Source organism: Mercenaria mercenaria, chromosome 2 (assembly GCF_021730395.1).
Source record: "Mercenaria mercenaria strain notata chromosome 2, MADL_Memer_1, whole genome shotgun sequence".
Classification (NCBI taxonomy): domain Eukaryota; kingdom Metazoa; phylum Mollusca; class Bivalvia; order Venerida; family Veneridae; genus Mercenaria; species Mercenaria mercenaria.
Genome location: NC_069362.1, coordinates 27,601,739 through 27,619,075, shown reverse-complemented (window position 1 = coordinate 27,619,075; position 17,337 = coordinate 27,601,739). Strand labels below are relative to the sequence as shown.

The 17,337-nt window shown below is 34.8% G+C and overlaps 1 protein-coding gene and 3 non-coding genes across 4 annotated transcripts; 2 read left to right on the top strand and 2 right to left on the bottom strand.

The window, feature by feature from the left end:
* Positions 1-1,690: 1,690 nt before the first annotated feature.
* On the bottom strand, positions 1,691-1,763 carry Trnar-ucu (transfer RNA arginine (anticodon UCU)). Its single transcript has one exon. It is a non-coding gene; the product is annotated as a tRNA-Arg (tRNA).
* Positions 1,764-3,108: 1,345 nt separating this feature from the next.
* Positions 3,109-4,677, top strand: LOC123562055 (uncharacterized). The gene has a single exon (XM_045354710.2). The coding sequence runs from the start codon at positions 3,109-3,111 to the stop codon at positions 4,675-4,677; it is 1,569 nt and encodes a 522-aa protein (XP_045210645.2).
* A 6,615-nt stretch (positions 4,678-11,292) lies between these two features.
* Positions 11,293-11,365, bottom strand: Trnar-ucu (transfer RNA arginine (anticodon UCU)). The gene has a single exon. It is a non-coding gene; the product is annotated as a tRNA-Arg (tRNA).
* Positions 11,366-13,334: 1,969 nt separating this feature from the next.
* On the top strand, positions 13,335-13,407 carry Trnar-ucu (transfer RNA arginine (anticodon UCU)). The gene has a single exon. It is a non-coding gene; the product is annotated as a tRNA-Arg (tRNA).
* Positions 13,408-17,337: the final 3,930 nt, after the last annotated feature.

Below are 17,337 nucleotides of genomic sequence, written 5' to 3'. Positions count from 1 at the left end.
GAGATCCGAGCTCGCCGTTACTTTTTGTGCTTCTTGTGAACCACAAAATACACAATATGAATTCAGACCTAGATCCTATTTTTGCACTAGGCGAAATGGAACTTTTTCTTATTCTTTATGCAGATGATCAAGTCCTTTTTGCCGAATTCCCCGAAACTTTACAATCAATGTTCAATGATGTTGTACGTTACTGTACTGGTTTGAAATTAAATATCTCGGAAACGAAAGTTTTGATATTTGAGGAAGAAAGGCATATATATTTCAATTTTTACATCACAAGTCATGGAGAGCTTTAAATACTTGGGAACGACACTGTAGAAACCAGAAATTCACATCTCAACACGCATCTTTTGTCTTGTTTAATTCGTTTCGCTTATTTAACAGTGCTGAATTCTCTATAATCCAGTAATTCAGTTGGCTCTGTCTTCAATTTCTGCTCAGAAATTTGGGGGTACCAAAAATCTCTTGATAATGGGAAACTGCTCACAAAACATATTCGGCGCATCCAAGGTGTAAAAATGTCACAAGCATATCTGCCCTCTACGGGTCCAGTCCAACTATTAGTTATTCGTAAAGGTAATATGCTTAAATACGGGTTAAAATGCTATCGGAAAATGATGATTCTCTTGTTAAACAGACTTTCAAAATGCTAAAGCAAGACGCAGAAAATGTTAGGTTATACACTGGGCATAATTTGGCTCTCCAATTATAGTGCATTCTTGATGATCATGAATTTAGTTATTTTTGGGATTATGAGTTCCAAATTGTCATGCCCTTTGATGCTATTAAAAAAAGAATATATTATTCTTTTATTCAAACGCGGAACCAGATACATTTTGTAAATAAGCAATTCACGACGTCTTCAGTCGTATGCAATATTAAAATATGACTTTTAATTAGAAAAATACCTAAAAGTGATCTCTACCAAAATATAGAATTTAGAACGTCTTCTCACAATCTGTACAGAGAAACCGGTAGATACTGAAAACATAGCTGGGAAGGCAAGGATCTGTAGATTTTGCAACATGAACCAAATTGAAAATGAGTATCACTTTTTGTTAGTTTGCCCATATTACCGGGAATTACGAAGTAAATTTCTAAATCCCTATTTTTGACATTGGCCAGCTATCAAAAAAATTGAAACTATCATATTTTGAGCATCAAACAAAACATTATTTAGTGTTACGAAATTTATCTACTTTGCAAACACAGTAAAAGTTGTAAAATTTGTAAAATATGAAGTACTCATGGTTAGGATTAACCTAAATTCCGTATTAGGTCTTAGCTATCAGGCTAAGCTTCGTTCTTACAGACGTCAGTTTCTTGAATTATTTGAAATAACTGATTGAAATAACTGAATTTGTTATTTACGAGTATATGCAATACAGGTGCCACGTTAATACTGTTTATTCTCATTTATATTGTAAAGGAAATCCCATGTTCTCTTTGTGTTCTTTTCGACTTTTGTAGCTAGAAACATTAAAAAATGTTTAATGCTAAATAAAGTGTTTGTATTTATAGTATATTGTACTTAAATTATATTCGAAGAGAGTTTTGTGAATGTAAAGGAAGCTGTAGATTTGAACCCGAGACGAGGTATAGTAATTGATTCAATTCCAACCACAACCCTTCAAACACACCAGCTGAATTAAAACTTACAGAAATACCAATACGTCATCAAAAATGAAAACATCCCCGGCGGGATTCGAACCCGCGACCTCTGGATTAGAAGTCCAGCGCGCTATCCACTGCGCTACGGGGACGACTTACTAAAAAGGTTCCTCTCCAAAAAGACACTGTGGTCATAATTTCGAAAATGCTGAACATTATTTTTTCCGAAGCCGCTTATTTGCCGACCAAAAAGTAATATTATTTTGAAATACACGACCGTTTCATCCGGAAAATACTAACAAAATTTTATAAAGAACACATTTTAACGTTTTTACTAATGTTTAACTACTGCCGTCCCTTATGTTATAGTCAATGTAGATGATGGGCCCATGTGGTGTTTGGGTTGGTGCGGGTGCTGGCTGTCGAACAATTCAGAGGAATCGTCTCTTTTTTCCTCTTTCTAGATTTCCGATTATTTTCAATCATTAAAATAACTTATTATTTGTGTATCGATCATGTGTATCTAATTTCAGTTCAAAGTTAATTTTCTTACCTTCTTTACTGTTTATTTTTTCTCAGAATATCTCATTTTTTCGATCATAAATTAACTAGTTTTAAAGCATATCATGTATTTCCATTCATAGTCCATAGTGAAAAAAATTATCGTAGACATATAAGCTATCACTTTGTTTACAGATCTGTTAATTTGACTCCATGTGGAACGGGTCGTTTGCTATGATAATATAACTCGTGGCCCAATCCATTTGTATATGTTACTTTTGTGTTACATATTATTGTATATAAGCCTAAAACAAATGCAATAAAATACTATTGTACTTAAACATTTTTGCAATCTTTGTTTTCTGGACATAACTTTAATGCTGTATAAGATAAAGACTTGAAACTTAAAATGTATCTATATCATCATCGTCTGCATGTGTGATGACAATCCCCATAACTCTGATTTGTATTTTTGTCCGAATTATGCCCCTTTTATACTTAATTTTTTTACAAACTTCGTTTACTTGATATAACTTTGGTACTCTATAAGATAATGACTTGAAACTCAAAATATATTGTAATGCTATCGTTTTTCATTGCATTTATTAGTACGTATCCTAAATTTTCAGTAACTTTTGTCCGAACTCTCAATACTTTCTACTGGTTAACAATGTTAACACTTTATCAATTTTTCTCATTGCTTTTTTTCTTCTCTACGGTGCTCACACACTCTATCATCTCCCAACACGAATTTTCTATACTGTTTTGCTCACACACATGTTCTTACGCACTTAAGGCTCTCGCAAGTGAAAGGTATCACCCACCATGACATTCACATTTGAACGCGTCTTAGAAGCCAATAGAGCCTTAGTGAACCAGCTCTTCTCCATGCGAGTCGTACTTTACATTATTGTTAAATTTCCCTTGACTCTTCTTCTTTTAATATCAGGTGATGTTCACCCGAACCCAGGACCAGAATCAGTTTCATCAGTCAACATGTCAACATCAATGTACTCTGATCTTCTCAATAGTGGTTTAAGCATTATGCACCTTAACATCCAAAGTTTGAAACCCAAACTAGATATTCTTGCAGTTGAGTCTCTCCCTTATGACATCATGGTTCTTACAGAAACATGGCTAAGCCATGACGTGATTAATGAAGATGTTCTCATTCCCGGCTTTAGTCAACCTGTTCGATGCGATCGTGATGACAGATTAGGTGGCGGTGTGGCGATATACGTACGCCAGAACATTAACGTTACTCATCGCCAAGACTTATCGGTCAATGGTCTCGAAGCTGTATGGATAGAGTTACATGTAAATAATCGTAAACTTCTTTTAGGCGGTATATACAGACCTCCTAGTGCTAATAACAACTATTGGCAACTTCTAGAACATAGTATTGATCAGGCCTTTAATGAACCTTGTGATGATATTTTGATCACCGGCGATTTCAATACTGACGTTCTTTTAAATCCATCCAACCGATTGGACAGATTTATGTCATCATATAATGCACATCAACTTATAGACACTCCTACTCACTTCACAGAACGATCTTCTTCTCTTATAGATTTGATTTTTATAAAACATCCCGATAATGTTATTTCTAGTTTTGTTGCCGATCCTTTTGTTCCAGACCTCGTTCGTTTCCACTGCCCAGTCGTCTGTGTCCTCAAATTCAACAAACCGAGACAGTCTTGTTTTAAACGCCGAATTTGGCAATACGACCGTTGTAATTTTAATGATTTTAGGCAAGAACTGGAAACATGTGACTGGAATGTTCTAAACAATAATGACATAGAAGCAACAGCTGACATCATTTCAGATATCATTACCTCTGCAGCATCGAAAACAATTCCAAATAAAGTAATAACTGTAAGACCAAATGATATACCTTGGATGAATGGCTCAATTAGAAAATTAATACGCAAACGCAACAGAATCCATAAGATAGCGGAAACCTCCAATGATCCTACTACCTGGGCTAATTTTAGGAAAATAAGAAATGAGGTTATAAATCTAATAAGAAAAACGAAATCTGAATACATATCAAAACTCACCGATAAAATGAACTCTGATAATACAACAGCTAAAGAATGGTTCAAATTGGCCAAACAGGTAACCAAAAAGGATTCCTCAAAATCTATCCCGAACTTGGTAAGTGGCAATGCTCAAGCTTCAAGTGATGTAGACAAAGCAAACTTATTAAATCAATATTTCTGTTCCCAGTCATGCATAGATGATACAGGTCACGAGTTACCAAATATCCCTGTCAGCAGATGCTCACTTCAGGACATATCTATATCAGTCCAAGACGTGATTGACAGTATAAATTCAATCGACCCCGGAAAGGCATGCGGTCCAGATTTGGTCAGTCCCCGTCTTATTCGGGAAGGATCCAATGTTCTTGCTGAACCCCTGTCCATCTACTTCACGAAGCTCCTTCAGCAATCTTTCTTTCCTTCTTCTTGGAAACTCGCTAATGTCACGCCAATATTCAAGAAGTCCGACCCATCCAAACCAAACTATCGCCCTGTCTCGCTCTTAAGCTGCATAGGCTAACTTATGGAACGCTGTATTCACAAGCACATCTACAATTACATTGTTGCTAATAACCTCCTAACTCCGAATCAATCTGGTTTCATAAAAGGTGATTCAACGGTTAACCAGCTGACCTTCCTTTACAATGAAATATGTCAAGCACTGGACGAGGGCAAGGAAGTGCGCGCTGTGTTTTGTGACATATCAAAAGCCTTCGATAGAGTCTGGCATCGGGGTCTTCTTCACAAACTTTCTTCTTTTGGAATCCAGGGAAAGCTTCTAAAGTGGTTCTCGTCATACCTTTCGAGCCGTCGGCAACGAGTTGTTATTTCAAATACTTCTTCGTCCTGGCGTAACATTTCCGCTGGCGTTCCTCAGGGTTCAATTCTTGGACCTCTTTTGTTTCTAATCTATATTAACGATATTGTAAATGATCTCCAGGCCAATATCCGGCTGTTTGCCGATGATACTACACTTTACATAACTATTGATTCCCCGGATGCATCCGCTATTGTCCTTAATTCTGATCTTCGTAAAGTAACAAATTGGTCAAGAACATGGCTTGTGGATTTTAACCCCCAAAAAACTGAAACTGTTCTATTCTCTAGGAAGAGAGATCGTGCAAACCACCCCGGTCTAATCATGGATGACGTCCCTATTTCTTCTGTTAAAACTCACAAACATCTTGGTATTTCATTTTCCGAGGACGCTAAGTGGAAGGAGCATATATCTTCGTCTGTAAATAAAGCCTGGCAGAGGTTAGGCATAATGCGATCACTGAAATTTATCTTGTCACGTTCCAGTCTGGAAAGAATGTACTTTTCATTTGTTAGGCCTCTTCTTGAGTACGGAGATGTTATATGGAACAATTGTTCTGTAGAATTAAAAAATGATATAGATGCCGTTCAAAACGAGGCTGCGAGGATCGTTACTGGTGCGACCAAACTATGCAATATTCAAACTATGCTGTCTGAGCTTCGGTGGGAGACCCTTCCAATAAGGCGTAAGAAAAACAGGCTCGTTCTATTCTACAAAATGACAAACGGTCTTACTCCTCATTATTTCAGTTAGTTTGATTCCTGAAAACAACCAAAATTGATATCCTTTAAGGACTTCCGATAACATACCTACGATACCATCTAGAACGCAACTTTATAACTCTTCCTTTTTGCCAGCAACTATTCGTGACTGGAATTCTCTCCCGTCTGATGTTCGAAATTGTAACACTCTTCACACCTTCAAAACCAAAATCACGAAACAACAAACAAAGTCTCCCGCCCTTTTTAACGTTGGAACACGTAAAAACCAGATATTACATACTCGTCTACGCCTCGGTTGCAGCTCTTTAAATTTTGACCTTCACAGGAAAAATATTACCGATACCGCTCTCTGCAGATGCGGAGCCCCTGAGACTGTTTCCCATTTCTTGCTTCAATGTCCTCTTTACACCATGCATAGACAAGAATCCCTTGGCAATCTCCCATGTGCAAAAACAGTTAGCAATCTCCTTTATGGAGATGAGCACCTCACGTTCGAACAAAACAGTCAGGTGTTTCTAAAAGTGCAAAGCTTTATATCTTCTTCTAAACGATTCAGTTAATGTATTCGTATTTTGGACTGATGTCAAGAGCTGTGTGAGCCCCTCCTTTCTCTTATTTTCTTTTATATCGGTTTTATCGTTCTAACTCATTTCTCATATTAAATTTTTATTTGATTGTAGTAACGTGACATATACACATGTATGTTTTAAAGAGTCTACTTAGGTCATTTCTCAAGACGCTCTGCCCCAAACAACTTTCCAACTCTTGAAACATTAATCAAGTATAAATTGAATTACCTCGTTACAATGTTCATAAATGTCATACTGATCGTAACCTTGTACATTTATTGTTGTAAATCTGTTTATTGGAAAGGAATTTACATAAGCTATCAGCTTGTTTTCCAATCCATGTATTTGACATGTAAAAATTTGTTGTACATGTTATGTGTATGTTGCTTAAAAAAATAATAAAATATTGTTTAAACTAAAATACTATTAAACTTGAAAGGTTCCTCTTGGTAAGGTGGTTAGAAATGACAAATGACGTGTTTAATTATACTGCAGTTGAAAGATAAATCGTGTTGGAATGAAAAATGATATTTATAGAAAAAAAATGCGACAAGAAGTGTAAAGATTTTTTTTTTAATTGACAGTGTCGTTTTTAGGAGTAAAACCAACAAGCCACTTTTGTATAATGGAAAAGTATGAAAAACAACAATATCTACTACCGTTTTACCGGCTTTCTTTTATTTGAAAAGCTGGAAAATTTTGTTTGCATTATTGTACATACCAAAATCACTAAATACAGTGATATTTTGCGCACGTTTTTCCGGGATGTCTTCGAAATAGCCGGAATTTTTAGATAAGCTAGTTCGAGTTATCAGGTTTCAACTGTATGTAAAACGACTGAAAGCAAATTTGCTGTAGCGTTTTCTAACTGTTAAGAAATGTTTTTAGTCTTGAAAAATATGCAAATACTGAAAATCTACGTTTATTCCGTGCATCGTAAATGTATATCTGTGTTTCAAATACGAGTGTGAAACTTTGATTATTGGTACAAAGTAATGTTTTCTTTTAATGAGCGGCGAAAACTAAAAGAAGTTCCAGTTTTTCAGTATTCACTATAATAACGCGTCTTTAATACAGTATCACGTTATGAAATGCTAAATATTGTTCCTTTCCATGTCAAAACATTGAAAACACGAACCTTTTGCGAAATATAATGAAAGATAATGAAATGTCTATCCAATCTTATAGAAGAGAACATAAAGGAAAACATAAAACGTGACTAATTGCTTAAACGGCTCTCTCTTGGTACCGAAAGCAAAAAAAGGTTTATAATCCCATTTGCATTTTTGTACTGCGGAGTAATCGCAACCTGTCAGGCATTATCTGCCGGTTGTTGAAAAAAGTAAACATGTAATAATGTCTACACACGTGTGCTTTATGTTTTGCTGGCTTTATTGTTTCTTATGGTTTTGTTTATAATATATTTACAAGAAAAGAATTACACCCTAGTCAAGCGCTCGCGCTCCGAAAACCCAACACTTATTTCAACATACCATCACTGCATGACCTCAGAATGTTATGATTTAGGAAATACAAAAATCAACTTGATAATTAAAACTGATCAAAGTAATTTCCTGACCCGATGTTCAAAATGTGTCGTGAGCATAAAGTAAACTTTCATACAGAACCAAAACTTTTGTTTTCATTCTGAAGCCTCCATTTATAAGAGATCTTAAATCGTCATTTTAGATTTTCTGATGAAAGTAAACCGAATTTTCCATAATTAAACTATTTCAGAACATCAGAAAATGTACGCAGCAAGCAGGACTCTAATGACATTTTGCTGTTAGTGTCCGACCTTTTATCCATTTGACGTCTGTTTTATATTTCACCTTTAGTTATTATTTTCAATAGCATTTTTAGGTATAAATTGAAATACATGCTGTAAAGAACTCTTGAACGTATTTAAATGCATGAAAAGAACGCTGTATAACTGTGGTGCAATAAAAATAATGGATCTAAAAATAATAATAATTAAGAAATAATTTAGGGCAAAAGAGTGTATAATCGGGCGGTAATACGTCGTACAAATAATTTCACTCGGGCTGTGCCGTCGTGAAATTATTGCGTCCGACGTATAACTGCCCATCGTGCATAAATAGTGTTAAAACACGGTTTTGCTATAAATTATTTCGATTCTAATATGCCCTTATTCTTAAACAATAGACAAAATACAGTACCGCTCTTTCTTGGTCGCAACAAAAACATCGACGTGACGTCATTCTAGCTTTAGAGTGTTTTAACAGAGCAAAGCATATTAGAATACTAAATCACAAACTGAAAATATTATAGGTTCTGCCATCATTTTCTCTTAACTTCAAACGATACATACTGTGTATGTGCGCTGTAGAAGACAAATCACGTGGGTATTAATTGGTTACTTATTGTGGGACACACGAAACTAGTCGAATAAGCAACTTAAACACGCTATCAGGACAAACCACTGTTCCTAATCTGAGAGAAAAGAAAACACAAAAAGGTTTATAACTTATCGGTAAAACTGTGTCTAATCTTGATTCCCCTCACTAACGAATACAAAAGTTGTATCAGAACCTGTCTACAAAGATTGATTGCATTTTCTGCCAAATGTTGTTTACTCTTAGAAAAATAAACGTGCAGTCAGTTGTATACATCTTGCATGTTAGATTCATATTTCGTATGTTACGATGGTGTTTTCAGTGATTTCGAACGGCTTACTTTATTATGTTATTTTCACTGCAAGAAAACAAAGACGCCTTGGTCAAGCGTTTCCAAACGCTTAGCATATTTGTGATTTCGAACACAACTGCAGGTAAAATGCAAGATATATCTGGTTTACCCTAAATGCGTCATTCACATAAAATCGAAGCTTTCTTAATGGACGCGGATAACTTGAAATTTGGATGGGTTAAATTCTATGTCCCAATCCAGCTCCAACTTTTCTATGATACTCAAACATTCCGTCCGGTATTTGATTGCTTTATAGATGTATGAGTCATATAGATGGCAGTGTCATTTGCCAATAGACAAACTTTTGATTGGACGTCTTGTTGGAGGTCATATATGTCGGGTAGGTAGTCGAGGGGACCGAGGACTGGCCCCTAGGTACTCCAGAGGAAACCGGTATTGGATCGGAAAAATAGCCATCTGACACTACTGACTGAAGCCTATTATCTAGGAAGCTTCTGAGCAATTTAAGCGTTTGACCACGTATGTCATAGTTATGGATTTCAGAAGGACTTTTTCATGACTCACCTTATCAAAGGCTTTACTAAAGTCTAAAAGAATTAGGTCTTTTTGTTTTTCGTTGTAGACACTTAAGATGATGATTTACTAGCGTTACAATTTGAGTCACACAGGGTCCGTTTTTAAAGAAAACCACGTAGGCGGTAAAACACAATACCGTGGTTGGCAAAATGCTTCATTATTGACGAGGAAGGAGACAATGTTCAAGGAATTTTCACGCAACACATGTCAGAAATATAGGTCTATAATTAGCTGAATTTGACCTGTCGTTCTTCTTGAAAACTGACGTTACATTTGCAGTCTTCAATAATTGAGGTAGGACTCCTCTAATACATGCGAGTGTTGCGGGCCACTCGCCTTAATGTGACTGAGTTTGACCAAGAGTGTTTCGATGCCGTTTGCACTGATGATAATGTTAGGCATTCTAGGACAGTTTTGACTTTTTTCAGGTGATGACATTTGATTTGAGTCAAACATATCCTGAACTTATATCTTACAGTAGGGGTACTTACAGTAAGTGGTGACTTATTGATAAAGACAGATTGAAAATTTTGTTTAGCACTATGACTTTTGACACTGTCATGATGTAAATGTTTGTAAATTAAGTGGTGGGAGTGATGCTGAATCTTGTTTGGAACTCTTTAGGAGAGAATATAACCTTCTGGTGTTTGGGTTGATGTTTACAGGAGCTTAGTTTGATCTATATTCAGAATGTCTTGTAAATAATGTTGATAGTTTTTTAACCAAGGTAAGGTAAGGTCTAAAAATGTTTTACGGTCACAGGATTTGTTTGTATATTTTTGTGTTTTTAAAGGCTCTGTCCCGCCTTCTAATGAGTATTTTTAGGTTTTTTTTTGTTGACCCATTGTAGTTTATCCCAGACAGAAGACAGTTTTCTTGGAATAAATTTGTCTGTTTTTGTAAAGTTTAACTAAAGGTTTTCATAACCCAGTTTTGAATAGCTGCCATCTTTAAACATTTTCTGATGATAACATCTGATAGATTGTTTTAACCTTCCATGTCTGATATCTTGTGAAGAGGGATTTTGCGAGTATTTCGAGGACAGATTAATGCACCTGTGTGCATTGTCCGTATTGAGCTGGCACTTATCTTCGCCAATATTTTCGAGCATTTTCGTTAGTTTTTGCAATTGTTGTATCCTGAAAATATCTACATGTATTACTAAAATAACCTGTATAGATAACCGATGACACGGTGGTTGGGTGTCTAACTGGCATGTACTTTACCACGGGTTACCATCATTCTTTAGTTCAAAAAATGTAATGTTATCTATATTGCTTTTATTCTGTCATCATTTTATGTAACACATTTCACGAATTTGAATTGTTTTCCCTTGTAGTATTTATTTTCTGGAAACACTGATGACAAGTCCTCTAAGATACTTTTAAAGATTTTATCCGACATTTCTTTCAACTGTTAACTTTAATACAATTGCAGTTCTTTGAATTAAAGAAATGTGAACATCATGATCAGATAAGAGTAGTAGTTTTCCTGCTGTTAAGTGTGCAGCCCTAAATGTGAAACAAAATACGGTAAGACATAGGAATCGACCCCGTAACTCCAGAACTGGTAGCTAAACAGTTTGTCCGGGCAGCTACCTGGACATGCGACATTATGTCTGATACGAAATACATATGCAACAGTTTTTTACTTACGGACACCGAAAAATATTCTACGAAAATATTCATTAGGGTCAGGTCAAAACTAACGAACGATTTCTTGTGTCAACAATGTGTCAACAATGTTATCTTAGTAAACGTGATCATGATAAGAAAATATCTCATCCCCGGCGGGATTCGAACCCGCGACCTCTGGATTAGAAGTCCAGCGCGCTATCCACTGCGCTACGGGGACGACTTACATATAAAAATAGATTTAAAGTTGGTGGTTATAAGAGGTTAAGCTGTATTTAATCAAATAATCCCAGTTGTAAGTACACTTGAATTGTCAAATTAAAACTTAGTGATAAGCACCTGATACCATCGCTGTTTAAACAAAATAATGTAAATCTATGGTGGCCGGTTGTTGATATTTAAAACCCGCGATAAATTAATCGTCATTGTATAAAATGTCGCGAGGAGCATTTAAACCGCGATATTTTATAATAGTTGTTGGAAACAGTAAGGAACACTTTGAAACGGATTTGAAAGATATCCGCGACAATTTATAAACAGTTCAACCAGTGAAAGATTCTTATACTGTCATATCCTAGTTCCAATGGATTACATCTTGAATAAGTTGTAGAACTTGTTTTACAATCATCTTGAAGTAAGGATACAGGGGTTTAGAAATTATTATTTCTATCTTATTAGGCTTTTATCAGCCTTATAAAGAAATTTGCACTGATCTAAACATTTTATGTGTATTTTTGTAACTTTAAAAAATTGAAGTGAATTGAACTAAAACAAATAATATGATATGGCATTTACTCGACTGTGATCAGATATAAAAAAGATATTGACAACCTTTATGTCAGTGTTTGAGGAATTTGAGAAATGTTCTACGAGTACAAAATATAACTTTCTTTGTTTAAGGAACGAATTAGAAGAAAATTATTTTCTCCTAAGTGTAATGTAATCACCGGTAGGTTACGTCGCGAAGCCAATCTGACTGAATTACATCTCCTATTACGCTACGCATACGCTTCGTTTAGAAGATCAAGTACTTTAGTCAGATTGGTCGCGAAGCGTGAAAAGGTTTGCGCGATATTTTCGGTGATTGTCAGCTTTGGGTAACCGACCGGTTAACATAGACAGTTTTTACATTAAAAATATAGAGTAGATAATAAACAGTAGTATTAATATATGATATAGCTGGTAGATTGCGAAATCGTGAACACAAATATATTATGCTGATGATGTGAACAATGATTGTTAATTTTATGATGATAAACATTGATGTATTATTTAACAGTGCTTATCAACCATGTTAATTCATCGGGTCACCCAAGTGCTACATTTACAAATTACAAATTGAATTTGAAATGCAAGTTGTGTTGTGTTTTAATTTGATATAGACTAAGTTATGTCGAAGTTTAATAAATGGAAAGATACTTCCAAGATATTTACAAGTAGATAATAAAATGAAGATATTATCTCAGTACAACAATTTTATAAAGGTGTTTACGTTGATCTACGCGCCGCAGATTCTTTTGTATTTCCATTATAATAATTATACATAATTTTCTTAAGAAAACGAGAAATGCAAGTATCTAGTTATAAACTGACAATAACATATATAAGGCCAAGACAATGTTTTTAATGTCTAAGTATATATTATTAAATCAATATAGCAGTGTGCAGAATACTTGATGTATTAACACCACACTTTGTTTCTCCGGTGTAAGATAGTTATTCATCAATTTTTTTCAAAACTATATTAAAAAGAGATTGGCCTAAAAGTTTGAAGTTGGGAAAAAACAGTTCTAATGTCCAATGTCGAATGTTAAACTTCTCGCCAACTTCACATTTTGAATGTCCGATATCGTTCTCTATTCCAGTGTCCAGTGTCGAACTTCTCGCCAACTTCACACACTTAATTACTTATCATAAAGAATAATCTTCAAATCAAAGACATACCACAAACTGCAATCTTTTTCAGCCAATCTCCTTTCAATACATTTTTACATGTATCTTACACCGTAGAAACAAAGTGTGATTATATGGTGGCCAGTAGCGTCCATCTAAAACCGCTAGAAATTTTACCGCCAGTTTATAGAAGTCGGGCGCTTATCACTAAGCCTTAATTTGACAATTCAAGTGTCATTACAACACTTTTAATCTCTTATAACCACCAACTTAAAATCTATTCATTTGTGTAAGTCGTCCCCGTAGCGCAGTGGATAGCGCGCTGGACTTCTAATCCAGAGGTCGCGGGTTCGAATCCCTCCGGGGATGAAATGTTTTCTTATTATTATTATCACTATCACGTTTACTATTAAAAGACGGGACCATAATGTGATCATAGTGATCATTACATTGTCGCGCAAGAGAATCGTTCGTTAATCTCACGTGCATTTGAGATAAGATGCCAAGTGTTCGACGTAATAAGATAAGGGCTCCAGATAGGTCATCGAGTGGAGCCGTCTTTTAAAACTAAAGGAATCTCTTGCTATCGGAAATGTAGGTTAGTATATGTAAACATATGGTAGTGTTTCCTGATCAGAAAGATAGCCGTTAAGGTTCTAGATCGATCATTTGGAGTTTAAAGATAAACGATGTATAATAAGACACATGGAAAGGATGTCCATTAGTGGAGATGTTATTTACAAGCAAATAAAGTTATCGAAATCAAAGCAAAGATCCAATGAAGAATCTTGAAAGTCCTATTGCTTTGACAAGACAATCATACATCACAAGTTTTATAAAGATCTGTTCGAAAATAAAGGTTCCTGCACACATCCAGTTTATACATAAGGGAAAAGAAGCACAGTAACAATTCTGGGACCAAGAGCGAGCATATTCTCTATATGTGTTAAGTAAACAATGAATTTATTCGTGTCGTAAATCGCTTTCTCGATTTTACAATAACCAAATACAATTGTTATTTATGGCATGTTGATATATCAAATAAAAGTATGATCGCCCTGGTCGTGCCTTATTTTTTCTATACTGTATATATATATATATAGAACCTTTTGCACAAAGACTATTCACAACTTTCATTTGTAAATATACATGGCCGTACCACATCTTATTTCGAGAGCATGACATCTTGTTTCTATCGGACCATAACTTATCTCGAGCACACGACGTCTACTTACGAGCGTACGACATACTATGTCGAACACAATATCTAAAACGTTAAGTGCGCGTCCTACACATACCACCGTACAACTTTTTTTCCACAAGTGTTAAACAGGGATGGTCTGTATGTCCTTAATAAATTATGCGTTGTTTTCATTTCATTCCTAATTATCAAATTATTTTCATTCTGTCTTTAACAATCTGGTTGTCTTCATTTAATTCCTGACAGTTAAGTTGTCTTCATTTCGTTCCAGACAATCACGTGATCTTCAATTCATTCCTGGCAATCACGTTGTCTTCATTTCATTCCTGACAGTTACATTTTCTTCATTTCATTTCTGACAATCACGTTGTCTTCAATTCATTCCAGACAATCACGTTGTCTTCATTTCATTCCTGACAATCACGTTGTCTCCATTTCATTCCAGATAGATACGTTGTCTTCATTTTATTCCTGATAATCACGTTAACTTCATTTCATTTTCCGTCAGTAACGTTTTCTCCATTTCATTCCTAACAATCACGGTGTCTTCATTTCATTCCCGACAGTTACTTTGTCTTCATTTTATTCCTGACAGTTTCTTTGTCTTAATTCCATTCCTGATAATCACGCTGTCTTCATATCATTCCTGTTGTCTATTACGAGGGGAATTCAGGAAATATTGAGACTAACGCGCTTTCGTAGAAACTATTATATGTACAAGCACGATTTTTTCTGGACATTTGTCGTAAGCATGGAGGCTCCAGGTACGAAGGAAATTAGGTCCTACACAAAGCTGCATTACTCTCTGAATATACCTGCAAAGCAGACTTTGCAAGAATTTTGGTTAGTATTCCCCATCCAAAGCGGGTAAGGATATCTAATAAAGGAGAGTCCAAGATCTTCTTCGAGCAGAATTCCCTAAAACTTCAACATATTCTAATTACATTACTGCTGTAGCAGCCATTGTAGTAGAAGGCTCGAGACAATCGTTTTGCAGGATTTATTACTTAATGAATTTTTCATTGCAGGAAAGGACATTTTTGTACCGTTATTGTATATTCTGTTTAACAAAATTTTTGAAATAGGATACTTCCCTGACAGATGGTCAGAAGGTTACGTCATTCCTTTACATAAGAAAGGAAGTATTAATAATGTTGAAAACTACAGAGGAATTACACTATTGAGTAGTCTAGGTAAATTATTTACAAGTGTCATAAATACTAGATTGAAAAACTGGGCTATGTCCTATAGTGTATATGTTGAGGCTCAAGCTGGCTTTAGATCAAACATGAGTACTATAGATAATGTGTTTGTATTAAATGGTTTAATTTCCAATTTTTTAAGTCAAGGGAAGCAACTTTTCTGTCTATTTGTTGATTATAGTAAAGCATTTGATTATGTTGTTAGAGAAAATCTCTGGTACAAACTTATTAGATTAGGATTACGTGGAAACATTTTAAATATAATTCAATCGATGTATGATTGTGTGAAATCAAAGGTAAAATACTTGAACAACTTGAGCGAAGAGTTTACATGTTCACTCGGTGTCAGACAGGGGGAGTGCTTATCTCCCTTTCTTTTTTCTATGCTGCTGAATGATCTGGAAGAAACATTTATACATAGTGGTATTGAGGGTCTTGATATGCATATGTTTAAACTTTTTCTGCTTTTGTACGCCGATGACATTGCCATTTTCGCCAATTCTGCTGAAGAATTGCAACAATGTATGCATTTGTTAAATGATTATTGTAATACTTGGAAATTAAAAGTAAATGTATCCAAAACTAAAGTGATGATATTCAAAAGGGGTGGTAGATTGGCCAGGGATCTGGCGTTTTATTATAACGGAAACTTAATTGAAATTGTTACGAAATTTACATATCTAGGTATTGTTTTTACATGTGGAGGCTCTTTTAGTACTGCGCAAACAACGTTAGCAGGACAAGCGCAGAAAGCAATTTTTAGTTTAGAGAAATACCTATATAAATTTACGTATATTAAACCTAGACATAAGATGGATTTATTTGATACTTTAATTGCCCCAATACTGAATTATGGAAGTGAAGTTATGGGTTTTAGTTCTAGTCAATCCATGGAAAGTGTACATATGCAATATTGTAAAAAAGTCTTAGGTGTTAAAAAAACAACACAGAATGATTTTATATATGGAGAACTAGGTAGAATATCCTTTCACTGTAGACACTTATTTAATGTTATTAAATACTGGATAAAAATCTTAGGTAGTAAAGAGAACAAGTATATAAGTAGAATTTATCAGGTATTGAAAAATGATTTTGAAACTAACCCAGGAAGACAGAACTGGTGTTCTCAGTTAAAAGGACTTTTATGTTCTCTTGGCTTTTACGAAGTTTGGCTGCAACAAAGTGTAGGTAATGCTGATATGTTTTTAGAAATGCAAAGACTAAAAGATAATTTTGTACAGAATTGGCATGAAAGGTTACAAGAATCGACTCGAGCATTATTTTATAGAACTGTTGCAAATTTTAAATTTCAAGATTATTTAGATTTTTTCACGGTTAATAAACTTTGTCAATCTTTTGTAAGATTAAGAGTGTCATCTCATAGATTACAAATAGAAGCAGGTCGATGGGCAAGACCAGAAAGAATCCCAGTGAATGATAGAAAATGTGTAATATGTAATAAGCTAGAAGATGAATATCATTTCATACTTGAATGTTCAATGTACTCTGATTTAAGAAAACTTTACATACATAAAAGGTATTGGAAACATCCAAATATGTTCAAATTTATTGAGTTGTTAACGCTAGAGAATACCATATATATAAGAAAACTACGAATTTATGTATATAAAGCATTTCAAAGAAGAAACGACAGGTTATATGGTACACGTGAATAAATTTTTTTAGACATGAATAAGATTTCACTACAATCACGTTTTTGTATAAAAGAAAATAACCATCTTTAAGTCAATCATTCTGAGGCTATTTCATTATCTTTACTTTATGTGTTTTGAAGAAATTTATCCATGGTATTCTGTCTTGCATGTATGTTTTTGTAAGACTGATAAATTTGTGGATATAGTATATTGATGTTAAAATAAGTAGCCTTTCTTACTT

What these genes read in the sequence shown, in the direction of transcription:
- LOC123562055 (XM_045354710.2), top strand. Translation starts at nt 3,109, where the DNA reads ATGTCAACATCAATGTACTCTGATCTTCTCAATAGTGGTTTAAGCATT.